This window comes from Aplidium turbinatum, chromosome 6 (genome assembly GCF_918807975.1).
Source record: "Aplidium turbinatum chromosome 6, kaAplTurb1.1, whole genome shotgun sequence".
NCBI classification, from domain to species: Eukaryota; Metazoa; Chordata; class Ascidiacea; order Aplousobranchia; family Polyclinidae; genus Aplidium; species Aplidium turbinatum.
In genome coordinates, this window is record NC_137477.1 from 7095136 (window position 1) to 7119784 (window position 24649).

General features: G+C 36.8%; 2 protein-coding genes across 2 annotated transcripts in view; one reads left to right on the top strand and one right to left on the bottom strand.

Annotated features, from left to right (window-relative positions):
• The window catches only part of LOC145772362 (uncharacterized), a 48543-nt gene extending 37001 nt beyond the window's left edge, over nt 1-11542 (bottom strand). Inside the window, exons 1-6 of the mRNA XM_082584242.1 lie at nt 11420-11542; nt 9339-9416; nt 8935-9000; nt 8541-8692; nt 7898-8003; nt 630-815 (exon numbers count right to left, since the gene is read on the bottom strand). Of these exons, the coding sequence (XP_082440368.1) occupies nt 630-815; nt 7898-8003; nt 8541-8692; nt 8935-9000; nt 9339-9416; nt 11420-11542 (711 nt within the window). The remainder of the gene's footprint in view (nt 1-629; nt 816-7897; nt 8004-8540; nt 8693-8934; nt 9001-9338; nt 9417-11419) is intronic.
• A 9595-nt stretch (nt 11543-21137) lies between these two features.
• LOC145771905 (26S proteasome regulatory subunit 8) lies at nt 21138-24084 on the top strand. The gene has a single exon (XM_082583664.1). It carries the CDS (start codon nt 21224-21226, stop codon nt 22742-22744), a length of 1521 nt encoding a protein of 506 aa, XP_082439790.1. The 5' UTR covers nt 21138-21223; the 3' UTR covers nt 22745-24084.
• Nucleotides 24085-24649: the final 565 nt, after the last annotated feature.

Consider the following 24649-nt stretch of genomic DNA (forward strand, 5'->3'; position numbering starts at 1 on the left):
AGTACTCATTTGCCAGTGCATGGCCAGAGAGAAACCCGCAGCTTACTTGTCGTTTGAGAAGTGGACAAACATATAAATCCCATAAAAGCGCCCAAAACTCTGCTTGTCACAAGACAAGCAATCAGACGTCATTGTTGTCACAAGCATACTGTAGTACGTTGCAGAGCAAACACGAGGAAAATTTGATCGGCAAAACCGTGTAACTGAAGTTAATGGAATGGTATTAGAAAATTTGAAACACGCAGCCATTAGGACTTAAGCTGACGCCCTAATGGCGTTTTTAAATATAAGGAAATTACGAAAACCACTTAGTTAAGACACATTCATGAACTGTATCCTTGTTTTATTTTTAAAAAAGATGCTCTGTTTCTACGTTACACATGATTTAAAGACACAATTGATGCGCTGCCAGATTTAAACGCGATGTTTGAATTGAAAGATTTGCTACTTTTGTAGTTAGACTACAGTGGCACAGCTGCCATAGATTGTGACTTCTGTTTAAACACGTTCCAGTCGTCTTCAAACACCATCCAGTTGAGTGGCGTTTCAATGGTTCATATTGACCCGACAAACACGTGTGTGACCTAACAAGGAAGACGACCAAGATACTCTGCAAGGTTTAAACTCACATCACAGGCTCCACTGCTCTGAGTACGTCCCTTTCCTTCTCCATCAACATCACTGCTTTTCGGAGCAACAAAGGAAGAGACAAACTCGCCTCTTTCTGAGATGGTACTTTTAATAGAGGATGAGGAAGAGCTGGTGCTTGATCTGAGAAGAGAGCTCGCAGAACTGTGCTTTGATAAATCCTCAATCTAAAAATATAAAAAGACCAATCATAGGCGCCGACTTTTCAAAAAACCTTGGGGGGCGAGAAAGGTGATGACGTCATAACCATATCGCTATTTTTGCTCAATTAAAATAGTCTTTGATTAAGCTTAGTGTCTTGTTTATATTGACACCTAGGTCGCAAACCGAATTTATTAGAACAGCTGCTTGAAACGATTAGTTTTTTACGCATGCAAAACGTCTAGTCGTAAAAATTTTCATATTGTTAGCTCATAATTGGAACAGTTGGACAGTGAAGTTATCGAAATAAAACGCAAAAAATCATGATCTCAAGCAGAGTGAAAACCCGCTATCAGTGTTATTAACCTCGTTTCGCTCGTTTTGCTAATTACTTACCTTCAAAGCGTTAACAACGGCGAAGTGTTTTCTCTTCTGTTTTTTATCGAAAGTCTTATAGTCTTTTATTGAATGCAGTAGGCTATATACTCGAGTATAAGTCGAGATGTTCACAAGTGATTTTCACCTCAAAAAGACAAGTTCAACTAACACAGGACAAGCTGTTGTCTCCAGCTCGGCAGTTTTCAAAATGAACGCACTTAAAATCATTGTCGACGTAGATTACGGAGTGTGAAATCGCGTCGGCCTCAGTAAAAGTTTTGAATTCGTTTATTTGCAGTGATTCAAATTTAATTTTCAAATTTAAAGATTTCTTGTCAATTCTAAACTTTATACATTTGTTGAGCAATACGCAAAGCTCACGAGACAAAACAGCAGAAAAAGCTGTTTTAAGAGATCATATTTTTATTTTTGCGTGAAGGTTGTAATCGTTAATAAAATTAGTTTGCGTTGTAATCGTTCTTATTACGTAACATTCCATGATCGTTAAAGTCGATGGCAAACCTTAACGGCCGCATAAAACAATGATGTCAGGTTGGCTAGGTGATAATAGCGGTAAGAGACGTCGTTAATGCAGGCAATATCTGCGACCAAGACCATTAAACACCTTTTCTTTTATCGGTTTTCGATTTAATTCTCACGCATTGCGAAGAAAACAATGCGTTCTGTTGAATCGTAATTGTCTCACAGCGGGAAGACCTCGTTGAAAATAGCGCGTCTAATTTAGCTGGTTAACTTAATATTGCAATGAATAGTTACGTGACTATTCCAGCAGCGTAAGTTACTCTACGATCTACTTTGAAATGTCCATACCGTGTGAGAAAGCCATGCGATCAGCTGCTGTTTTGCGGGGTCTGCTACTATTCGGTGAGTCCGATTCGGTGAGTCTGATTCGGTGAGTTCCTAACCTCTAACCCCTAACCCTAACTCCTAACCCCTAACCCTAAAACGGCAATGATAATTAGGCTACGGTACCCGATAATTAAAAAAAAAATTGAAAAAATCCCCCGTCAAGGGACCGGACTCACCGAATCGGACTCACCGAAACGGGCCATTCCGGTTTTGCGGGCAAGAGCAAAGTAGGCTGTTTTTTTTTGCTTTCGGCATTCTTTAAGTCCGTTTAAATTATCTAAATCTCTTTCGCGAAGTGTTTTATCTTCGAAACACCACTTGTAATAACCATTTTTGTTGCCCCTCAACTATAAATTTACGGAGGGCGCCGCCCCCCGGCCCCCCTGGAAGTCGGCGCGTATGAGACCAATAACAACAATCCAACTTTGATGCACACAGTACAAGCACTAATAGATGTAAATTGATTTCTTTCACTATTGGACTGGTGGGTTTAGTTACAAATGGATGATGCACCAATTTTAGGCAAGGATTTTAGGAATGACCTTTCCAGTGAGCAAAATCTTCAATTTTTACACTAATCCAACGTCACCAGACGTTAAATCAATGAAAAAATAAAGCATTATTCAAAGTAAGGTTAGCTTGTCAAGGTGAAATCACATACTTGATCAACCGTCATTCTTTGAACATGGATTAGCATGCAAGGCAGCAGTGTGCTGGCAACTCGCAACAAAAATCATGCACGCAAAGTACCCTCATGCCAGTTCCCAGACAGCAAATCAGTCGCTTTTTACATTGATGCAACGCCTGCAGGCGTTGTATCAATGTAAAAAACGACTAAATTTGCTGTCAAGGTAATGATACTATTTGTAAAACTTCGTAGATAAATCAACACAAAATACATTTCTGAAACTAAAATGAAACTGCTAGCGCAATTATTGTGTCAGAGCTACAGCTAGTTGCATGTCAACAAAGCAAAACAAACCTGCGCAAGATGAGATGTAATGTTGAATGTGCTTTTTGGCTTAGCTACTGGTGTGCTTGGAGCAGAATGACTGGTCGCAATGGCAGCTAATTCCTACAACAATGAAGCATGCAACAATGATAGAGGTGCAAATTGAAACGTTGAATTCAAATGCGGCATGTTGACATTGATTGAGCGTCTGCAGACGTTGAATCAATGTCAAAGTGATCAAGTTTGCTGTCTGGGAAGTAGCATTACTTTCGAAATGAGACAACTTTTTTATATGAACCTCAAAAAGTTTCTGCACTGAAATATCGTGAAATTTGCTTTTCAGGTCCAAAACATGAATTGCATTGGTAAAGCAACAAAAAGCACACAAGCGAACAAAATCGGTCTTTTTAATATTGATTTGCAGTTTGCAGACGTTAGGACTTCAGACGATCTGAAAATATGATAAGCAAAAAATCCAAATTGAACCTTTAACACTATTCTAATATACGACAACGTAGAAGCGACACCAATGTCAGCCTTTGTTTGTCAGGTAGCTATTGACACGATCAAAGAAAGATCATCGAAGCATAGAAATGTCATGTTACAAAAAATGAGACCTGACAAAATATCAAAGAAACGATGACAGAAATGCATATGCAAAGCAGTCTTTTATGACATAAACTTAACATATATGATACATATGTTGAATTAATGTGAAAAACTCATTTGCTGACTGGCATGGTTTGACAATGTCATTTGATAAAATATGGCTCCCTCTCTGCCGTATTCAGTGTTTTGTTTTACTTTTTTATGTAATTTTATGTTCATAAAATACTATCTGTGTAAAAAAATATCTATGGAGCTATGTCTGCGTAAGACAAACATGCGCATCATCCAATCTTCCAAAAAAAATGTTACAAAGTTTCGCCAGAAAGTTTTGAGCTCGTTGAACTGATACAAAATATCAAAAACTTTACCATCAAGTTTAATAAAGGCTGAAATAACACAACACATTCAATCTTAGGTTTTACCAAACTTTAAAGTTACGCACAGAAGAAACCTTCAAGCTGGTGAGAAAACCTTCGAAAGTTCACCACAAGGCAGTCACACGACAAAACGATCAATCAACCAAACGCTCACGAGTCACGATTCTCGGTGAGCAACAGGAAATGAAGAACTTTCACTGGCTTCATGTAAACATGATTTAGACAAAAACGATTGGGCAAAACAAAGCTTCCTCAAAGAAGATTTGAAGAGTTTCATAGACTTTTAACGTTTGCAGAAGATTACCCAACAGTAAAAGGACGGATTGTGTTACTTGATTATAATGTAAAGAACTATGTATACAGTGACCACTAAAATTGTCAATTTGCAACATTAGGCAGTTTAAACTCCTTGTAGATAAAAATTTTGCTTTGCGCTTTCACCTGACTCTTACTGCTTTTGGAAGGTGCTGTTTTTGCTCTTTTGTTTGGATACTTAATAAAGCCGCCAAAATTGTTGGAGCGGAAATGGAAGTTTTCTATCAATTTTTGGTCTGACCAGCCAGGATGCGACCGGCACGAACATGCAAATCATATTTTGCACTGCTTTGACAGTTCTAAATTAGTTGTGAGTGTGACTTACAGATTAAGCGCATATGAGTTTGTGCTTTGTGACTAAGATTTAAATTAACAACAAAATAGTTGCACTGCAAGTGCAACTTAATGGACTTCATGAAAGAAAATGTCACCCAAGATTTGATCGAAACAAAATCTGTTTCTGAGGAAGTCGATGTTAAAAAAAAACTTTGAACATTGAGTGAGTACGCTACCAAGAAAACATTTTATGTATAACTAGGAAGTACTAGCCGAAATTTTTAAAGATTAAGCTGACCCTTCGACAACCTGAAGGAAAAATTATTAGAATTGGCAAAGGTGTTTTTCATAATATATTTTGACAGCTTTGCTCGTCAAGAGAGCACGTATTACGTGACGTGAAACAACGCAAAATAAACATTAATCGCAATAAAAGAAGCCGTCTAAAGGTAACATTTCCTTACACAGATCTCATACTCCATGCCACCACACATTTAATCCTGTCAATTGTCGGAGACAAGCACAAGAAAATAGTTTAGCAACTGATCTCTAAGAGGCAAAACCGGTCAAAGATGCTGTTTGGGAGACGTATTATAATGAATTACAAAACTATTCAAACATACCCAGCACATGGTTTAAAAAATAACGTTTATTTTTGCGCATCGACGATTTTTTCTGAGACCTGGCACTTGTATCTTAAAGCGGTCTCTTTCATATGATAACTTTAGACCAGTTAACCCAACCAAATCCTCACCTACGAAGAAAATGATTTTTGTTTCTTAACCTTTAACACTGTTGTGGTGCATACAATAGGTTAAACGTCATGCGTCAAAAACCGTGTTCATAAGTTTTTCTGGCCACCGTTAAAGCAACTGTGCCTTTTTCCGTGGTATTTTCAGCATCACTTCCAGTCACCTTCATGTCACCATCGCCACCACCATCAAACTTTTGAGACAAAATTCAATCAAAAATAACAAAAAAACAACAACATCTGACTGTTCTCCAAACCTCAAAATTCCAATGCTCCTTTTTTTGAGTTTGAGCGGATTGGAAAGTCAAGCCGCGATTTATCCAATTCTTTTTGTGTTTTATGAAAACCGCGTTTTCAAACGTTAAAAAATAGTAACAATTTGTTTTGGAATGTGACAGGGCAAAAATAAAGCTTTCATCCCAGCTTGCAAATCAGTTCTTTTTGGATTGATCCAACGTTTTCAAACGTTGAATCAATATCAAGAGGCTGATTTTCTGCCTAGGATGTAATAACTAACCATACTTCTGCAAATATTCAGCATTCCGCACACAACCTTCAATTTGTGAGGGAACAATGAGCAAAGTTTCAATGACTACAATAGCGTTGTGGTTGCCGTAACATTATGAATGATATCTCGCGAAAGTTACTACGATCACAGTGGGATGAGAGGTTGAAATTTGAAAGTCAAAACAAATTCTGCTTCATGTTTGCATTGGCAACAGATAACATAAAGATAGTCATGGCTCCTTGAAAGACAATGGAAATCTTCACATCTAGTTGGATCACAAATGCTGCCCTTATGTTTGATTTGAAAGAATGTTCTTTTTTATTACATCAGCCAGAACGCTACAAGTGATGCTAAAATTGTCTGAGGCTACCCGCTGCATAGATTTTCTTGTCGCATACTGGTTCACAAAGGAAGTTTTTGCAACTGTTTTTATGAAAATCCTCAATGAATGATCCTCCCAGTTATCAAATCAGTCCTTTTTTACATTGCTTAACGTCAGATTAGTAAAACAGAACAGATTTTCTAAGTGGAATTTACACGTGAAAAGATTCTAGACGAGCAAAGAACAAAAATTAAATCGTCATTTGTGAAAAGGTGTAGTTGATGAAAACAAATAACTGAAAAACAAACGAAAGTAGCAGTGTTGTAAGAATTTGTTAAAGTGTGACCAATCGCTACTGTGATTGTACACAACTATTATTTAATAAGGTCATATTTACGTGTGAACGCCTATCAAAGACCAAGCAAACAAAGAAATGCTGCTCAATTAAAATCAATAAGACGGAGGCTTGTAATCTAATCATACGTGCAACCTGATATGCCAGTCCCGTACAAGCCAGCGGTGCAGAGCTAAGAGCAATGATACAAACATAAAGTATAAGTACAAATCTGTTTACAAGAGAAAAACAAGCTATCTATACGTTGAAACAATGCAAACCTACGCTAAATGAAGCATAAAGATTTTACAAAAGCAAGCAGGTGACGATTCTACTGTACAACGAAGAAATTGTCTTATTTACAGAAAAAAAGAGGGAAATTGAATAAACAAAGTTCTGGAAACGTCAGTGAAATCAACCATCGTGAATGAGCAAGACACCAAAACCGCTCCATATTCGGAAGTGATCACTCGGCTTTGAAACATAAGTCGATCCTCGCACTGAAATCTTACCCTGATGAAAACTGCTAACAAAAGTACCATTTTAAGACAAGACACAAAACTGTGCAACTTAACCAAGTACGAACATGCAGATTGCAGAGTTGCATATCCTGAATATTTAGCAAGACAACAACTAAGGACAGTACATTGACTACAACAATGCAACAAAACAACGTCAATTTTAGTCACAACAACATCATTTTTCGGTCATGTCCAGTGAGAACGGGGACTTTTAATTGATCAAACAACAAAAACAAACTGGACCAACACCACAACTACTAATAGTGGTGCAAAGTGTTAATTACTATAGGGTGGTCGAAAAAAAAAGACAGAATGACAAAAACTGCTGTGGCCTGAAGGCACAGCCTGACTGAGTCATCAGTACGTCGTATTGATCTTATGGTTCCATAAGCCAAAATCACCGATTAGTCTTCTCACATGCTCTATGGAGGAATATGACACCCCGAGTCCCAGCTAGCACAATCTGTCACAAATCCATCCTTTTTTCATTGGTTCAACCTCTGCAGACGTTGAAGCAATGAAAAAGGGATAGATTTAACTTGCTTGGATAGAGACTTTTAAAATTTATGGATATGACAACTGACAAACAGAATATGACACAAAATACAGCAAAACAAAAATTAACATGCAAGCGTTGCCAGACAATTAGCGGCCAAAGAACATTGAGACGTCCGAAACAAATTATAGGAAATTGAATGAAAACTTATAAAAAATCGCTGTAGTTTCCGTTTTCATAATTGCTTGTTTGAACAAAATAAGGAAAAGATGCTTTTCAATGATTCGTTGCCGGGCAATTTGTGTGAAAGCAAAAACAAAACTCGTTTTAGTCAGGTGGTAAACCACTAACCAGTGGAGCGCATGATGTGTGAGAAAGTGGACTCGACATGCTAATTACCTGCTGGCCATGTGAAGATGCATCACTTTTTCGTTTGAACAACCTCTTTTTGAGCCGTTTCTCTTCCTTCATGTTCTGTGGATACACCACCAGCTGATCATACCACCTGTCAATCAATAAAACGTCAATGGTATAGTTTCCAAAGCAGCTAATAAGGTCATACACTAATTCATAAAAATGCAATCAACTGTCACGAACAATTGGATAAGTATTGATGACAAAAATGTTGTAAGAAGAATGCAATCAACTATCACGAATGATTGGATAAGTACTGATGATATTTACTACAAGGCCATACAATCTAACGTGTGATAGTTATTAGAAGGGCACATTAAGTTGCCGATGCAGTGCGTTTCAAAAACTGTTCGGTAGCAAAGGTCATCCAGTGTTATGAGAGTAACAAAAACAAGAGCACTAATCTTTTTAATGTCTGCATAGTTTCAAAAATCGGTCCCGGGGACAAACGTCAAGTCTCATCTGCTAATGACAAATGAATGATTGATTGCAATAGTTTCAAAAAAATACTTCAGGCAAATAAAATCTTAGCTTAAAAAGTCTCAAAGTGAAAAATCCCATCCCGGCGAAAAATTTTATTCGCGTTTGTGAGTCAAGTTAGTCCACGAAGGCAAAAGCGAAACATTACCCCATGCTGTCTTCTTTGCATTCTCCCCTGATGTAATAGCTCTGTCCTGGCAATGAAATGCATATGGAATGCTTCTGATTCGTGATCGGCTCGGCGTATGTGACGTCACTACAGCGGTTCATGTCTATGGTGCCTTGGGCGACTGTGGTTTCCTAAACCAAAAACAACAGTCAAATCGGATTGCAAAGTAAACCTACCAATAAACAACTAAAGCAACTGTGCTTCAGCTTGCAACGAACTAAAATACGTTTCGCAAGCAAATTGTACATGATACGTGGTAATTGGTTTCATTGCAACCTTTTCTTATTGGATTAGCCACAGTGAGGCAAAACAGTGTTGTTGAGGGTGGAAAACGACCGGTTGCAAAGCCAGCACTTATGTAAGCTGCACTTACGCTGTTGTCCAATGCATAGCGTAACGCTCCAAGTTCGAACAGCACAAACCATCGCCTTTGCCACTTCTGAAAATCGTAAATGAGCTCGTCAAAAAAATAGTGACGTCAAAAGCGTCACCTATACAAAGCTGATTTCATCACTTTAACTTTAACACAACAATTAACATGGTTTGGTAATTTTTAAGTATTCATATAAGACAATCAATATTTTGTTCAGATTGATGACATTTCGTAGAGCAATTTAATTTTAATCCCTTAATACTATTTTACTAGAATTTACAGTGGATACTGGATAGACATAAGTACTTTCAACGTACCCATTCAAATTATGAGTCTAGCAATTCAACCACAACAAGAAAAAAACTACAATTGAAATACCAAGCACAAAAAAGCAACAAGCTTACTCTGTTTTTCTGTGTTGGATTGTTGAAATCTGTCCCTATAGGAGCCAACAGCAGCCATCCTCCATATATTGGCTTGGCCTGTCAAATAAAAAAAATATATAAGACTCCAATTTAACTTCTATTTTAAATCGTGCGACTCCGGTTTCGATCCCAAAGTTGCCAGATTTTTTTAATATTTGAAAATATTGTGGATTAGCATTATAAAATTGTAAGAGATATGATTTCAGGAATTAGTTATCTTTGTTCGAGATTCAAGAAGTTTAAAATTTAATTTATATAAAAGTGAGGAAAATGTCCAGGGTAAGTCACTGCTCATCTTTTGAAATATTTGGTGGAATGAATAACAGTTTGTTTTCAATTTATTTATTGTAGCCTATGTAATATTGTATATATATATACTTAGATTTGATCAAAGTGATGTGCACTCTTTCATTTCAAGTAGCCTAGCTAAAGTGTATATACTGGTATTTGGATTTTGAAACATGCAAAATTTTAGAAGTTATCGAAATTGAAGCGATGATTTTGTGTGACAAATCTGATAAGAGAAAACACTTATATTTTCTGTTTAAGTTTTAGAGTACTGGTACGAAGAAAGAACGAGAGATAATATAGCCTACAGTATTACAAACAAAGTTAGCCCATGACCCACTAGAACACGGCCAAATATGTTGCTATTTAAGGAAATTTCTAAGAGTCTGAATTGTTACAATCCTAGCTATGACAAACCTGTCATCTTCCCATTTCCAGAAGTAAGTAAAATAATCAGTATTTGCACCTAGACATATGTTTGGCTTATTTAACTGGAGAATAGGTATGTACGTTGAGCACAGTTTACACAATAATAATGTAATATGTAAGACTTTCCAACTGCATCCTGGAGGTAGTCTCATCATACAGTTGTTAGGTTTTTTTGTATTGCAGGATTTTTCGCCAAAACACATATTTTACTTGCAAAATTAAACTTGGCAAAAAACAAAACAAACTAAAATTTAAATTGGCACATCAAATGAACAGCTTACAACATACAATTCCCAAAAAATCCTTGCTATTTTAAATAGAACATGCAATTGCACCAAACGATGCTACCTCCAAGATGCAGTTGAAAAGTCTTACATATTAAATTTTTATTGTGTAAAGTGTGCTCAACTGTTCAACGTACATACCTAATCTCCAGTTAAATAAGCCAAACATATGTCTAGGTGCAAATACTGATTATTTTACTTACTTCTGCAAGTGGGAAGATGACAGGTTTGTCATAGCTAGGATTGTAACAATTCAGACTCTTAGAAATTTCCTCAAATAGCAACATATTTGGCCGTGTTCTAGTGGGTCATGGTTAGCCTATTACAGTTGCAAACAAAAGTCTCTTGTTTATCTTTTTGTATCAAGCCAGAGTCATCTTTTTTTACTCTACAACTTTTTGAGGTTAACTAATCCATGCTAAATTGCATCTGCTCAAAACAAAAAAATTAAGTTTTGATTTTGATACCATAATGTAATCTACAGCAGACTAATCAGACATTTTCAAGTTTTCATCGACAGGTTCTGTCATTCTGTTCTACTTTTACCAGTGATAATTATTTGTTTAGGCTGCCTACACATATTTTTGAGATTATTTAAATGTGAAAATACATTTCCGCGCTGCCTAAACACCTTTGAAAAACAAGACATTTTTTTCAAAAAGAATGACATAGCCTAATGAAGTTTTATTTTTAGGTATGTACCGTACCATATTTTATGTCTTGTTGCAAGCAGTTAAAAACTTATGTATATATACATATAATTATTATAAAATTGTTAAAGAGTTTTCTGGACAAGCCCGCAATATTCGTCAAACATCGACAATTCGAGGTTTATGCTTAAAAACAAAGTTTGATAATGATATGAAAATATGGAGACTATGAAACACTGTCTGCACATACTGTATATTCATATTGCTCAACAATAGACAGAGCAAAACTTTTTCTTCAGACTATTCAAATCAAACTTATATTTTGTTTAAAGTTTATATACAAACCAATTGAGCTATGGACAATGCCTATGATAAATAACAACCACAGATCAAAAAAAAATGTTCATACCTTGTTCAAATCTTTGTCTGACTGCAAGTGTGTTTCTCGAGGTCGAAAACAGTTTTGGCATTTATTTTTATTGAAAAAATTGGGAGCAAAACTCTTGCATGGGTTGTCTTTGTGGCTTTGCATGTTTCAGTTCCAAATAATTCCTTTCTCTAGCTCCAAATATACAATGAGTCCAAAAGATGCTAAAAGCACAATCAAACCAACATGCCAACATAAAAAAATGTCAAACAACAATGTATATATACTTAGAGTTGTTTACCTGTAGGAAAGTAAAAGTTTTGCATTATACCACTACTACCAGTAACCGTCATTGCAAACTTGATGATGGATGGATGAGCAGTGTATCAGTTTTAGATATCATATTAAAAAAATTAGTGCACTCATTTATTTTTAATACAGTATGTATTGTATAACTAGGTCTTGCATATAATCAAGTTTTTTATTACATCATAACATTAGAAAATATCACTTTACATTATAGGGTCATTCCATGCCAAACGTCCTGAAAATCATAAAGATCCCAGTTTGACCCTCTTCGATTTTGCTCAAACTTTGTCAAAATGTTACTTGGCATGATTTAGCCATACATTACAAATTTTAGCTCAATATCTATTGTAGTTTTGGAAATATGATGCTTTAAAGTTTTAGGTACCCCCTAAACTTGGGAGCAAGTCTTTTAGGCGCAGACAGTTAGGCGCCGGTCAAATAGGCGCGCACACTGTGGCGTCTGGATATTTAGGTGCGGAGCACTGTGGCGCCCGCCATTTAGGTACTATTCCTAGTAAATTCTGCAGATCGTATCAGCTTGGCATGTAGGGCAATGCTTTTCACACAAAATGTTGTATTGCAGAGAAAAATATGTTATGGCTTCCGTGAGTGAAGCTGCTTTAACAGGCAATGCTTTTCACACAAAATGTTATTTTGAACAGAAAAATATATTGTGTTTTAATGCGCGTGTTCGGCATTTATTTGTTGTTAGTCGAGGTTTGCGTCGGCGAAAGTTTTATTAATAAATTAATTATTCAAGTTTCCGAACATGACTGAGTTCACTTTTAGTCAGGATGCATAGAAAATGTCCTGTGGAGAACTGGAGATGTGCTAATATCAAGAGTAGTAGAGCGTTGTCTCGCACCTCATCTCAACACGCGCATTAACACAACAACATATTTCTGTTCAATATAACATTTCGTGTGAAAAGCATTGCCCTACATGCCAAGCTGATACAATCTGCAGACTTTACTAGGAATGGCACCTAAATGAACGGGTGCCACAGTGCTCCGCACCTAAATATCCAGACGCCACAGTGTGTGCGCCTATTAGACCGGCGCCTAACTGTCTGCGCCTAAAAGGCGTAGACCCCTAAACTTTTCCGCATTCGGTTTTTTGGACCATTTTCAATTAACCATATTATTTGCTCCGAAGGTTATATAAACTTTATTTTTGTAAAAATGATTCACAAAACTGACTGATAACTGATAGGTCTAGGACACTTGGCATGGAATGACCTTATACAAAGACTTTCCATATACTGTACATTGCACTTTCCAAAGAAAGGCAGCGTAGATGTTACAAGACCATAACACTTTCATCCGTACCGACAATGACTTATACTGAGGCCAATTGGGCCCTGCCCTGTCACAGAATCCTGGTTATAGGATGCAAAAATACTTCACTGTTATGAGTATGTACCCTATACATCACTAGACAAAAAAGAATCAAAAGGGACAGATAACCGTTAACCATCTGTAGACAATGCTAATTGCTGCAAAGCAATATTTGCTAGAAAATTATATACAAAAATGCTTCATAAAATTGTTAGTCAATAATGCTCCATAATACTTATATATAGTGAAATCTGTTGAGTATAAAATGACAACATTTCTAAAAACAGATTTTATGTAAAGGACTTTTACTTTTAACAGGAGTGACTTTCACTTTAATGTGACCCTAAAATATTGGCTACTTGTGTGGTTAGTATTATGAATGCAAGATTTTGGCATATCTACCTCATATAAATAATCAATATATTAACCATGTGGTAGTTGGCAGTAGCACTGACAGGGAGGTACAAAAAGTACTTGTGGGTACCATACCGTACAGAGATAAATTTAAGGGTAATGACTATCCCAGGGGCCATGTCCACCTTGTATTTGTTGGGTACATTCTTTTTTCTTAAAAGCATTTGAATTTGGAGGCTGAAACTCTCATTTGTACTGAGCACAAACTATTAGCTCAATGGCCCTAGTTGTTGGTACACCAGTCTCAAGCAGTGAAGCAATAACCAAGGGAGCAAGTCTTTTAGGCGCAGACAGTTAGGCGCCGGTCAAATAGGAGCGCACACTGTGGCGTCTGCATATTTAGGGTCTGCTACTATTCGATGAGTCCGATTCGGTGAGTTCCTAACCTCTAACCCTAAAACGGCAATGATAATTAGGCTACGGCACCCAATAATTTAAAAAAAAAATTGAAAAAATCCCCCGTTAAGAGATCGGACTCACCGAAACAGGCCATTCCGGCATATTTAGATGTGGAACACTGTGGCGCTTGTTCATTTAAGTGCTATTCTTAGTAAAGTTTGCAGATTGTATCAGCTTGGCAGGTAGGGCAATGCTTTTCAATGCAAGTAATAAAGTTAGAGTTTTTAAATTTTCTTGAATTTGAGAATTTCTCTGGGTAATTTTCGGTTTGTCATAAGAGGATGTGATCGTGTTTGGCGAACGACGCAAATATGTAATGCATGCCAAAGTCGCAAAAATGTAATGCGTCGTTCGGCAAACACGGTCACATCCTCTTATGACAAACCAAAAATTACCCAGAGAAATTCTCAAATTCAAGAAAATTTAAAAACTCTAACTTTATTACTCATAGTTGAAAAGACATAAAAAATTGGGCTGTAAGCTACTCAAATTAAAATTTGACCACAAAAATGCGGCAGCCTAACGATTGAGTCAATTCGGGTCAAAATTTAGTTAAAAATTAAAAAAAAAAGATCGCTTCCACGTAGCTTCGAACTCATTCCCTCTGGAACACAAGCCCGAGACGTATCCTACGCGCCACCGAATCAGTTGAACATAATTGTCGAATTTATAACTTATATAGGCACTCTTCTCGTCTTTTGCTTTGAAAGAGAAAAAGAAAAAAGTGCCTATATAGTGACGTCATGACTGGTCAAATAGTGTTTCAGATTCAAAGACCGGCGCCGATCAAATAGCCACTGACTTCTAAAAACGTTATTTGAATGCCAAAAACAACTTACTTAATGTAAGAAGATAAAACTTACACAAGTTGTGATAATATTATTGATAAATAAATTGTTCATTTTTTTATGTCAAATTATTGTTATATATTTGCAAAATATTTACAAATTTGTAGACGCAATTACGTCGATGGTCGCAAATATGCACATGAACACTATATCAAATAAAAACAAACCAATGGACATTGGTTTGAAGTATGATATATATAGTTATATACGGTAATAAAAAACAAGTCCAGGTAGATAGTGAACGTCAAAAATGCACAACAGAATCTTTCAGCCTCTAACATGTGTAATTGCATAGTTCAGGCTTGTACCGTAGTTCATAGCACATGCAAGCTAACATGTTGAATGCTTTTACTAACCACAACATTTCAGATTTCATTCTTCAATTGCCATCTTGCAAAATATTTAATGATCTAATAGGCCTAGTTGTGATATTTTACATAAAAAGGCCTTCTGCACATAAAACTTAAAAGGTAAGTTACCAAGATTAGGCTATCGAACATAGCTGCATTGCATTTCAACTTATCTGTGGTGACTGGTGACCATAGGATACTTACACAACCACAATGCCAAAACCGTTTTTTATTTATGGAATCACTGTTGCTCGTCGAGGACTACTTTCAAAACTTGGTTAAGTCACTCAGTTCTTACCGTATCTTTCATATTTTCTGGAAAACATCAATGATGAAGTTGAGCCGAGCGCAGAAACCAAGGTTGCCAAATAAAAATTTAATTCCACGCAAATATTGCCTGAAAAAAACCTAGTAAGTCAAATTTTTGAAAAAATTCAGTTAGGCCCTTATTTGGATTTGCTAGGTCTTCCCCATCTATTGAACCAGTTAAAATGTAAGAAACGCTTCTCTGTTGGCAGATTTTCAATTGGAAGAACCTAGCAAGTCATGTGAGTGATGTACAATGTTCTAGAAAAACCTTTGATGTCTCAAATTTGTGTTCAACAGACTTTGGCTCAGAGGTGGGCAGTAGCGCGCTACTTTTGTAGCGGCACTACTTTTTTGGTAAAAGTAGCCTTAGCGGCGCTACTTTTTAGCTGGAGTAGCGGCTGCAGTAGCGGCGCTATTTTTTTCCAAAGTAGCGGTAGCGGGAGAGGCACTACTTTTTTTCAGTTGCACTTGTAGGGACCCATGATGAACATCTACTGCTTTCAACCTTGTGCAAAATGTAATTCTCACATAACATTTACGTTTCTTAAAAACTCACTTGTTGTGCACAAATATAGTTTGATAAATAGTTTTCTACCCAGGAACCCAACAGTGAGAATAAATAGTTGCGTTTCTTAAGAAAACTCACTTGTTGTGCACCGGGATAATTTTGATGGATCATTTTTTACTCAAATAACCTACCACCGCAGCTTTCCCAAGTGAGGTTGTTAAAATGGCCATTTATTGCTTTCAATCTTTTTCAGTATACCCGCAGTTCACCTCTGTAATGGAATCTCACTAGTAGGAGTTCACCCTAGTTCGTAAACATTGTTGAAATTTGCCAATTTTAAATTACGTAACTGTTTGCTTTTTCCTTTTTCTGAAAGTGGTTTATATACCTCTGCACAAAACAATTTTAACAGAGACTCATAATATTACTGAAAAATTAACTCAGACTCATAAGATAACTTTTCAAATTCAAAAATCTAAATTCAATTCGAACTCACGAATAAAAGAACTTGAGACTCATTGTGTTACCTTTGTTCCATCGAAGCTTTGTTACGCCAGCAGCGGTTCGCGAATTTTTTTTCCCACGAGATTTCTGTCTCATTTAGCCTACATATTTTGGTAAAAGTTTGTATTAAAACCGTGTGAATGCAACATTTTCTCGTTGGCACGGTTGGTTCAGTGGTAGGCCTATCATCCTCTGCCTAGTGATCGTGAGAACGAGGGTTCGACGCCCGTCGAAGTCAAACTTTTTTTTTCTTTAAATTAATTTTTGCAACGCACAAGAGCTTTTCAAAAAAAGTAGAGTTAGGGAAAGCTTATATTTTATTATCATTGCAGAATTTCATTGGTAAGTAGTTATTTCGCAATCTGAATCAACCAATCTCTCAAAACACTTTCGGAAAATCTTACTTTTAGAGTGACTAGAATCAATGAGACAGAAATCTTGTGGGGAAAAAAATTTCGCCAGCGGTTCTGCTGTCATCAGGGGAATAAACATTTAAATCAACAATAAAACCGAGAACCCCTGCACACTCCCGCTACCCGCTACTTTTTAAATTAAATCGAAAAAAATGCTTGTTTTTTTTGCAGTTCTGGCGTGGTCAAGCAGCTATATAATCGGCTTGGTTGCAAAGTTTCGGTCTTTTCTAGCTGACGTCAACTTCTTCGGCGAATATCTCCGTGTGATGAAGCCTATCTGCCAGGCTTTAGACATTCTTCAGGGCGAGCCCAAGGCATATTACGGAGTCTTGCTTCCAACCATCACAATTTGCGAGAAGTTGACCGAGATCAGTGATTTTGTGACCCGTGAAGAGTTGAAAGTGAAAGTCCTTGAAGGGGTGAAGAAACGATTCAACAAGTGCTTCAACAACATGAAATGCGTTATGGCATCATGTCTTCATCCCTCCTTCAAGACGTCGTGGCTACAATTGGTCACAGCGGTAAACCATAATCTCTTCGAGGAAAAATTGTAAGATAAAGTTCCCGGATCCGTTCGTCTGCATGTAATGACCGAAAAATAAACACTCTTTTGAAACGTCTATTCAAAAGTGTATTCCTGTAAAATTAGCCCGCGGCTATCGAAAATGGAACGCAACACCGTACGCCTCTAAAAACTGTCACTACAATACAGATTACTTAGATAAAAGACGGAAAATTTGTCCAGCTAGCAAGCACCAAGCAAACAGTTAAATTTGCGACTGACTTCCAACAAACAATTTACAAATGACTAAAATAATTTGCGATATCTCAAATGCACGTAGACAGTAACTGTGACGCAATAATGAAAGACAATTATGAAGTCATTCAAACAGGTGTTCAAGCGGCTAATGCAATATTTCATCAGGTCTTACGACCGATGGTGCAATATTTGGACATTTTCTAGCAATTTCCATGACGTAAGATGCCAGCTAGGTTAAGTAGACCATAATGGTTTTATATGACGTTTGATTTAGTGAATAATTGTCGGGAACAACAATTTTTGCACTACGTTTCCACGGATGATGCTGACGCACTGCGAGGAAAAGTCAAGACAGATGTAATTCGACTGTTGCGGGAGACATTCAGCCAGGTTGATACCGAGAAGAGTGACACCAACACCAGTCATGACTCCGAGGATGTATTTTTTGGAGTGTTTGCGCCATCCCGTGAAACGTCGGTGCAGAAGGAAGCAGCAATTTTGGACGCATTTTTTTCGGACAAGAGCAAAACCTTGAGCTTTTCGAATACCGAGTTAAAACATACCTGTTCATTAAATACAACACCCCCATTCCTTCCAGTGCTGCGGTGTAGAGACTTTTCTCTGTTGGAAAAGATGTGCTTAAGCGAAAGCGGGCAGAACTTAGTGACCCTCATTTTGAAATGCTCGTGTTTTTTAAAGATGTGTAACAATAAATTTCCCTTAGAATGTGTTATCTATGATGACGTTAAAATGACTGCGTAAACGAATGATAACATTCGTTTTCAAGGTCATTTTTGCGTCACTAGGGACTTGAGTGTTTCCTAGTGTCATTTTAGACAAAAGTAGCGATAGCGCGCGCTACTTTGGCCCGAGTAGCGGTAGCGGGTAGCGCGCTACTTTTGTAAATTGGTAGCGGGTATCGGTAACGCGCGCTACTTTGGCCCAAGTAGCGGTAGCGGGTAGCGCGCTACTTTAAAAGTAGCGAGGGTGCCCACCTCTGCTTAGGCTACTAGGTTTTTCCAGATTACAGGAGAGGTAGGCCTAGGCTAGACAATTTTTTTTTTTTTTTTGAAATTTTACTGCTTATATGCACTTTGTTTGGTTGCTTTAACTTTGGTTTATTTATTTGATTTTGACTGGTTGTTTTAACAAGCAATAGAAAACAATAGCGCAATAGAATACGCAACAGAAAGACCACGTTGAAAGGCTGTTTTGCATTTTTGCGAAGATTTCAGATGAAATCCGAAATGATTTACAAAAGATTAGGCATAGGCTACCTAACAATGATGTCGACTGCTTGTGCTGTACTTTTATGTTTGTAGATATTAATGTAGATACTGTATTAACAGCAAACGCAACACTCCACAACCAACACGACACCATCACAAAGGTTGATGAGAGCATAGGCTATCAGTAGCCTACCATCAGGATTCAGGACATCGTCATAGTATCTACCAGCTCATCCATTCCACTCCTACCAGGACAAGAAACAATAACTTAAACTGGATCTCGAACCTCAATCGTCGTAGGTTACTGGGTTATGTGCAGTCTGGCCATAGAAAGAGCTCGACATCTTGCTCTCCTGGGCCATATCGAAACTGGCTTTTTCCTGAGGATGGGTTTCTTATCGGTTTTCTTTCTCCATCATATTAGCCTATTATTGTACCAATCCAATATCATGCCAAACATGTTTTCCTTCCTAACAAGTGAACTAAGTTATTTTAACCCATACATCATTTTCTAAGATTTTGTATTTTTCCATCTAAGCTGCTTGAAATAGCAAAAAGTGAACAAAACATAAAAATTGTTCACATTCGGTCTTTGACGAAAAGTAACGAACAGCGACAGAAGAGAGAATAAAAGTTAGAACGTATACAATTTGGATGACTGTTAAAATGTGATAATTCGTAACCTCTTATTTTTTCGTTATTCTGAAACATTTAAACTCATTTTATTATAGACCTACGGTATTAATCAAACACTTTCTGATAACTTAAAATTATAATTCGAGTTGCAATTGCGTGGAAATAGTTTAATGGAGTTGGATAGTCAAATTAGTTAGGATGTCCATCAGGCAGAACGAATTTCATTAGACAGCCAATTAACATTTACGATCTCAATAAAACTATCCTTACACATAAAATATATAATAAGCCTACCACATGTAAATAATGCCAAAAATCAGCTTTAGTAATTTGAAATGAGTTGTTTTTTGTATTCCTTTTATAAAGATTCAATCAATCAAACTCTTTTTTGTCAGTTATTTGTGCTTAGAATTTTTATGATGCATGGCAGCAAAGTAAAGCAATTAAAACTGTTTATACGTTTTAATTTTTTTCTTTTCCCATTCATTAGTTCAGATGAAAACTACCACAATGGTTGAAAAAGTCACACTGTTTATTGTCATCTTATACTTTTTTGGGCTGGCAACATGGTTATAGAAATATCAAATTTTGATTGGTCATTCTTTTGCTTTGCTCTCAAGCCTTCAACCCAGGCTAAAACTTCACTTCTCCAGTTCTAAAATCAGATTTTATTAGGTCAATTTAAGATTTAGACTTCCCGTAGCTTTTATGGGAGCTGGTATACAAGTCTCCGACCTGGTCACAAATACTATGAAGCCAGACATTGAAGTCGACCAAAAACATAGGATGAAACTGCTTTATTTTTGTTTTGCTGTTCACACACTTTACCCTATATGTCTTGGTTGATTCCAATTTTTGACGTATATGTTTACCATAGCATATTAGCATTTATGACCAATGCGGAGACTTGTACATGTACACCAGCTCCCTTTTATGTTGGGTGTACTGTTTCATTCCATGCAAGTTAATGTAAGATTGTTTCATGTCTGGCATTAAATAGTGTGTAAATCTTATGCCAAAAGCAGTTGCCAATTATTAAGGATAGCAGTTATAAAAACCTAGAATTGAAATGTTAATTAGTATAGCAGTGAAAGTACTCAGCAATGTCATAGAAAGGATGGATTTGATTGATTGTGGGAATTTTTATTGTCATACAAAAAACAAAATCTTGGCCTCCTCACACACGGTACCTACTCGTAGAGACGTTGATTCACTGATTTATATCTGGTCATGAAGATTAACAGAGTGAATTTTCTGCTTGTTGTAATCTCATTGTTAATAAATTAAACCATCCACTTGGTGCCATTGAACAAAGAGCAGTCCTTGATATACCGGTATGTTGCTCAAATGTATACCCCAAGAGAGGTGAACCAGCAATGGTTGTTTTGTTGTTTTTTCAGTAAGATTGCTTGCCAGACTTTTTGTTTAAATGTGTCTCTAACATATAACAGTCCACCTTAATAACTCAGTTGGTTAAGAAATCAACTTTATACATAAAGCAATTCTGCAAGATCAAGCTATACTACGGTAGTTCAACTGTTAGTGTGTGCTTTTGAGCAATGCTTTTCAAAGATAGGCTATCTTTCCATCTGGTGGATGAAATAATTTATTGACAACAAGCAGTAACTTCACTTTGTCAATCTCAATGACTTAGTAAATGTACAATATCAATATGCTGCATTATGTTTTACTCGAAATGAAGTACTTTATTGTAATTATTAATATTTTTGTTTAGATAGTGATTTGTTTTACATTGTATCTCAATAGACGGTTTATCGATGGCTTATTCCTGATAGCATAAATATATCATTTCTGCCCTTTCTTTAGCTTATGGCTGGTAGGGGAAAGAAGAAAACTACATCTCGCAAACGAACACGCAAATCAACCAGTAACGAAGAAACTGAAAAAAAATCTTCTCTGAATAAAAAGCATAGCAGCCCCACCAAATCTGTGGGATCGGGAAACCCTACACCAACCAAACGGGTAAAACGCGACACAGTTGCTGAACCATTTCCAGATCAAAAACTGCGTACTAAACCATCAACAAGGAGCAGCGGTATGGAGTCTCCTCAACTTCGAAAAAGACCAAAGAATGAAATTCTAAAAACTGAAGCAAAAGTTGTCCATAAGTTAGCAACTTATGTGTCCAACATGGAAATTGATTCTCCTCCAATGGAGGCTGGTATTGAGCAGTATTACCAAATAAAAATTCAAGACTTACAGGTTGTTGTTAATACCAAAGCTCAGAATGTCAGACGACTTCAAGCTCAAAGAAATGAGTTAAATGGTAAGGTCCGTATGCTTCGAGAAGAATTGCAGTTGCTTCAAGAGCAAGGTTCTTATGTTGGTGAAGTCATTAAACCTATTGATAAGAAAAAAGTTCTTGTGAAAGTTCACCCTGAAGGAAAATTTGTGGTCGATATTGATAAAGCAATAAAAATTGAAGATGTAACTGCAAATTCTCGTGTAGCACTAAGAAGTGATAGTTATGTTTTACACAAAATATTACCAAGTAAAGTAGATCCGCTTGTTTCTCTTATGATGGTCGAAAAGGTTCCAGATTCAACATATGAAATGGTTGGTGGTTTGGATAAACAAATCAAAGAAATCAAGGAAGTGATTGAGTTGCCTGTAAAGCATCCAGAATTGTTTGAAGCATTGGGAATTGCACAACCAAAAGGTGTTCTTCTGTACGGGCCTCCAGGAACTGGAAAGACACTTTTGGCAAGAGCAGTTGCTCATCACACCGATTGCACTTTCATCCGAGTTTCTGGTTCAGAATTGGTTCAAAAGTTTATTGGCGAAGGCTCTAGAATGGTAAGGGAGTTGTTTGTGATGGCAAGAGAACATGCTCCTTCTATTATTTTCATGGATGAGATTGATTCTATCGGTTCATCAAGACTTGAAGGAGGAAATAGTGGTGGTGATTCAGAAGTTCAGCGTACAATGCTCGAGCTTCTAAATCAGTTGGACGGGTTTGAAGCTCACCAAAATATTAAGGTAGTAATGGCCACCAATCGAATTGACATTCTTGATTCAGCGTTGCTTAGACCAGGGCGAATAGATAGGAAGATAGAATTTCCTCCACCAAATGAAGAGGCTCGATTGGATATCTTAAAAATTCATTCAAGAAAAATGAATCTAACTAGAGGAATTAATTTACGTAAAATTGCTGAGCAGATGCCAGGAGCTTCGGGAGCTGAAGTCAAAGGAGTGTGCACTGAAGCGGGCATGTATGCTTTACGTGAACGACGTGTACATGTCACACAAGAAGATTTTGAAATGGCTGTTGCCAAAATAATGCAAAAAGATACAGAGAGAAATATGTCAATCAAGAAACTGTGGAAATAAATCAAAAGCTCAAAATTGTCACAGACAATTGTTCATGAATGAAAGTTTTTTAACATTCACGGTTATCACGGCAATTTTGCTGATTGGGTTAATTTGAAGCCACATATGTTTCACTGCCAGGCAGCCTCATGCCTGGACCATTGCAACGGATTTTTTTCTCCACTAATTAAGTAGCTTCAAAATGTTTCCTTGGATGCTTTACATATGCCATGTCACTATGTCTATTCAGTAAACATTTACTGCAATATATGATATAATACCATTAGTTCAAATTGTTTAATGTGTTTTCAACACTAACAGAAAGAAAAACTTTATAAAAAGGTCTTGGTGTAAAGCATTACACATTTATCAGAATGGCCATGGAAATTGTCTTACATCTTTCCAGTGCCAGATATTGGGGGCCACAATTATTCACAGAGTTTTAGGCAAACTAGGTTATATGTTTGAGTATAACGTTTCAACAACCTTGTTTTTTTGGACATCATTGAAAGTATTTTATGTGATCATTAACACTCAATCGTTTACAGTTGCATCTTTTATTTTCGTGGGCACATTATTCGCCATCTCCGCTTGAAGCAGATTGCGCATCATCGTGGGTTATCTGTTTCCATGAGTCACAGTATTTAACTAGCTGGCCCAGTGTTGCCAAATTGAGTTTGGTCCATGTCTGGATGTGGTCATGCCATCGTCTTGATGGGCACTACAATTGTATTGAATGTTGCAACACACATTTTCTGGAAGTAATGTCACATTGCCTTTATTACAACTTCTTAAAAGATAACAATTTGTTATCAATGCAAAAGTTTAACTTTATCCGTTAGACAAAGGTAGTTGTAATTGATTCATTGTTTTTACATGCTTTGTTGTCTTTTGTTCATTATGTTGGTTTTGTGTAGTGAAAATATGGAAGAAAAATTGCTTTTATGTTTTGTCACATTTAAACTTAGTTTTCTTAGTGAAATGTACAGAGTTAGGTAAATCCATTGTCTTCAGATGTTAATAGGACCGATTTTGCTATCTGGGTAGCCGCATACACTCTTGCGGTATAGACAGACTTCTACTCACATTTAAGTCTGAATTTTTGTTGTTGTGCATTAGCTGAGCTCTTTGCTGCTTGTTTAGTTTTAGATAATTTCTGAAAATTGTGTAGGCTACCATGGTTATTGAGCATTGACCAAATTTCAGGTACCATTTAGAACACCCAGTAGATATGTCTTTATTATTGCAAAAGCTACTTTAAAGGCAAATTTAAACAACTGACGTTTTACAAAAACCTGCATGTAAAGTTTGAATCTAAAACGCTACTACTGCATTGTAAAAAATGTATTTGTGTGTTTCAGGGATACTTTTGACAAAATAGGTACTAGCCTACTGCGCTGATTGCATCATTGAAGCCAAAACTCGCTGCTTAAGAAGAAGTGCAGTGTCCACATGTTTCATTCAGCATTAAATGGACAAGCTCTACATGATTAAGTATGAAAGATGTCCGCCATATCCTCTATTCATATTACGCTCAGTTTGTGATAGTATTTTGAGGGAATCTTTAGTCTCTAACTAAGAAAACCTCTTTGTAAGCCTAATCCAGGCAGTTTTGTATACTTGCAGAGGCTTTGAACCACTGATCAGGCACGGTCATTGAGATTGACCGAGTTAAGTTTCCGATTGTTAAAATAAATGAAATCGGTTGCTTGTGTAAATTATTCCACCCACTAGGTACCAGTACTACTAAATAGATCACGCAGTACGCACGGCTCATCCAACTGATCTATCAGGGCAGCTTGATCAACATTTTTCGTAGTGTATTAGCAAATTACAGTTTTACTCAACTACTGATAGTTTAATATCTTAATCCTCAGGGATAGTATTATTCCAGTTGTTTGATACCACCTTTTTCATATTTAAGCA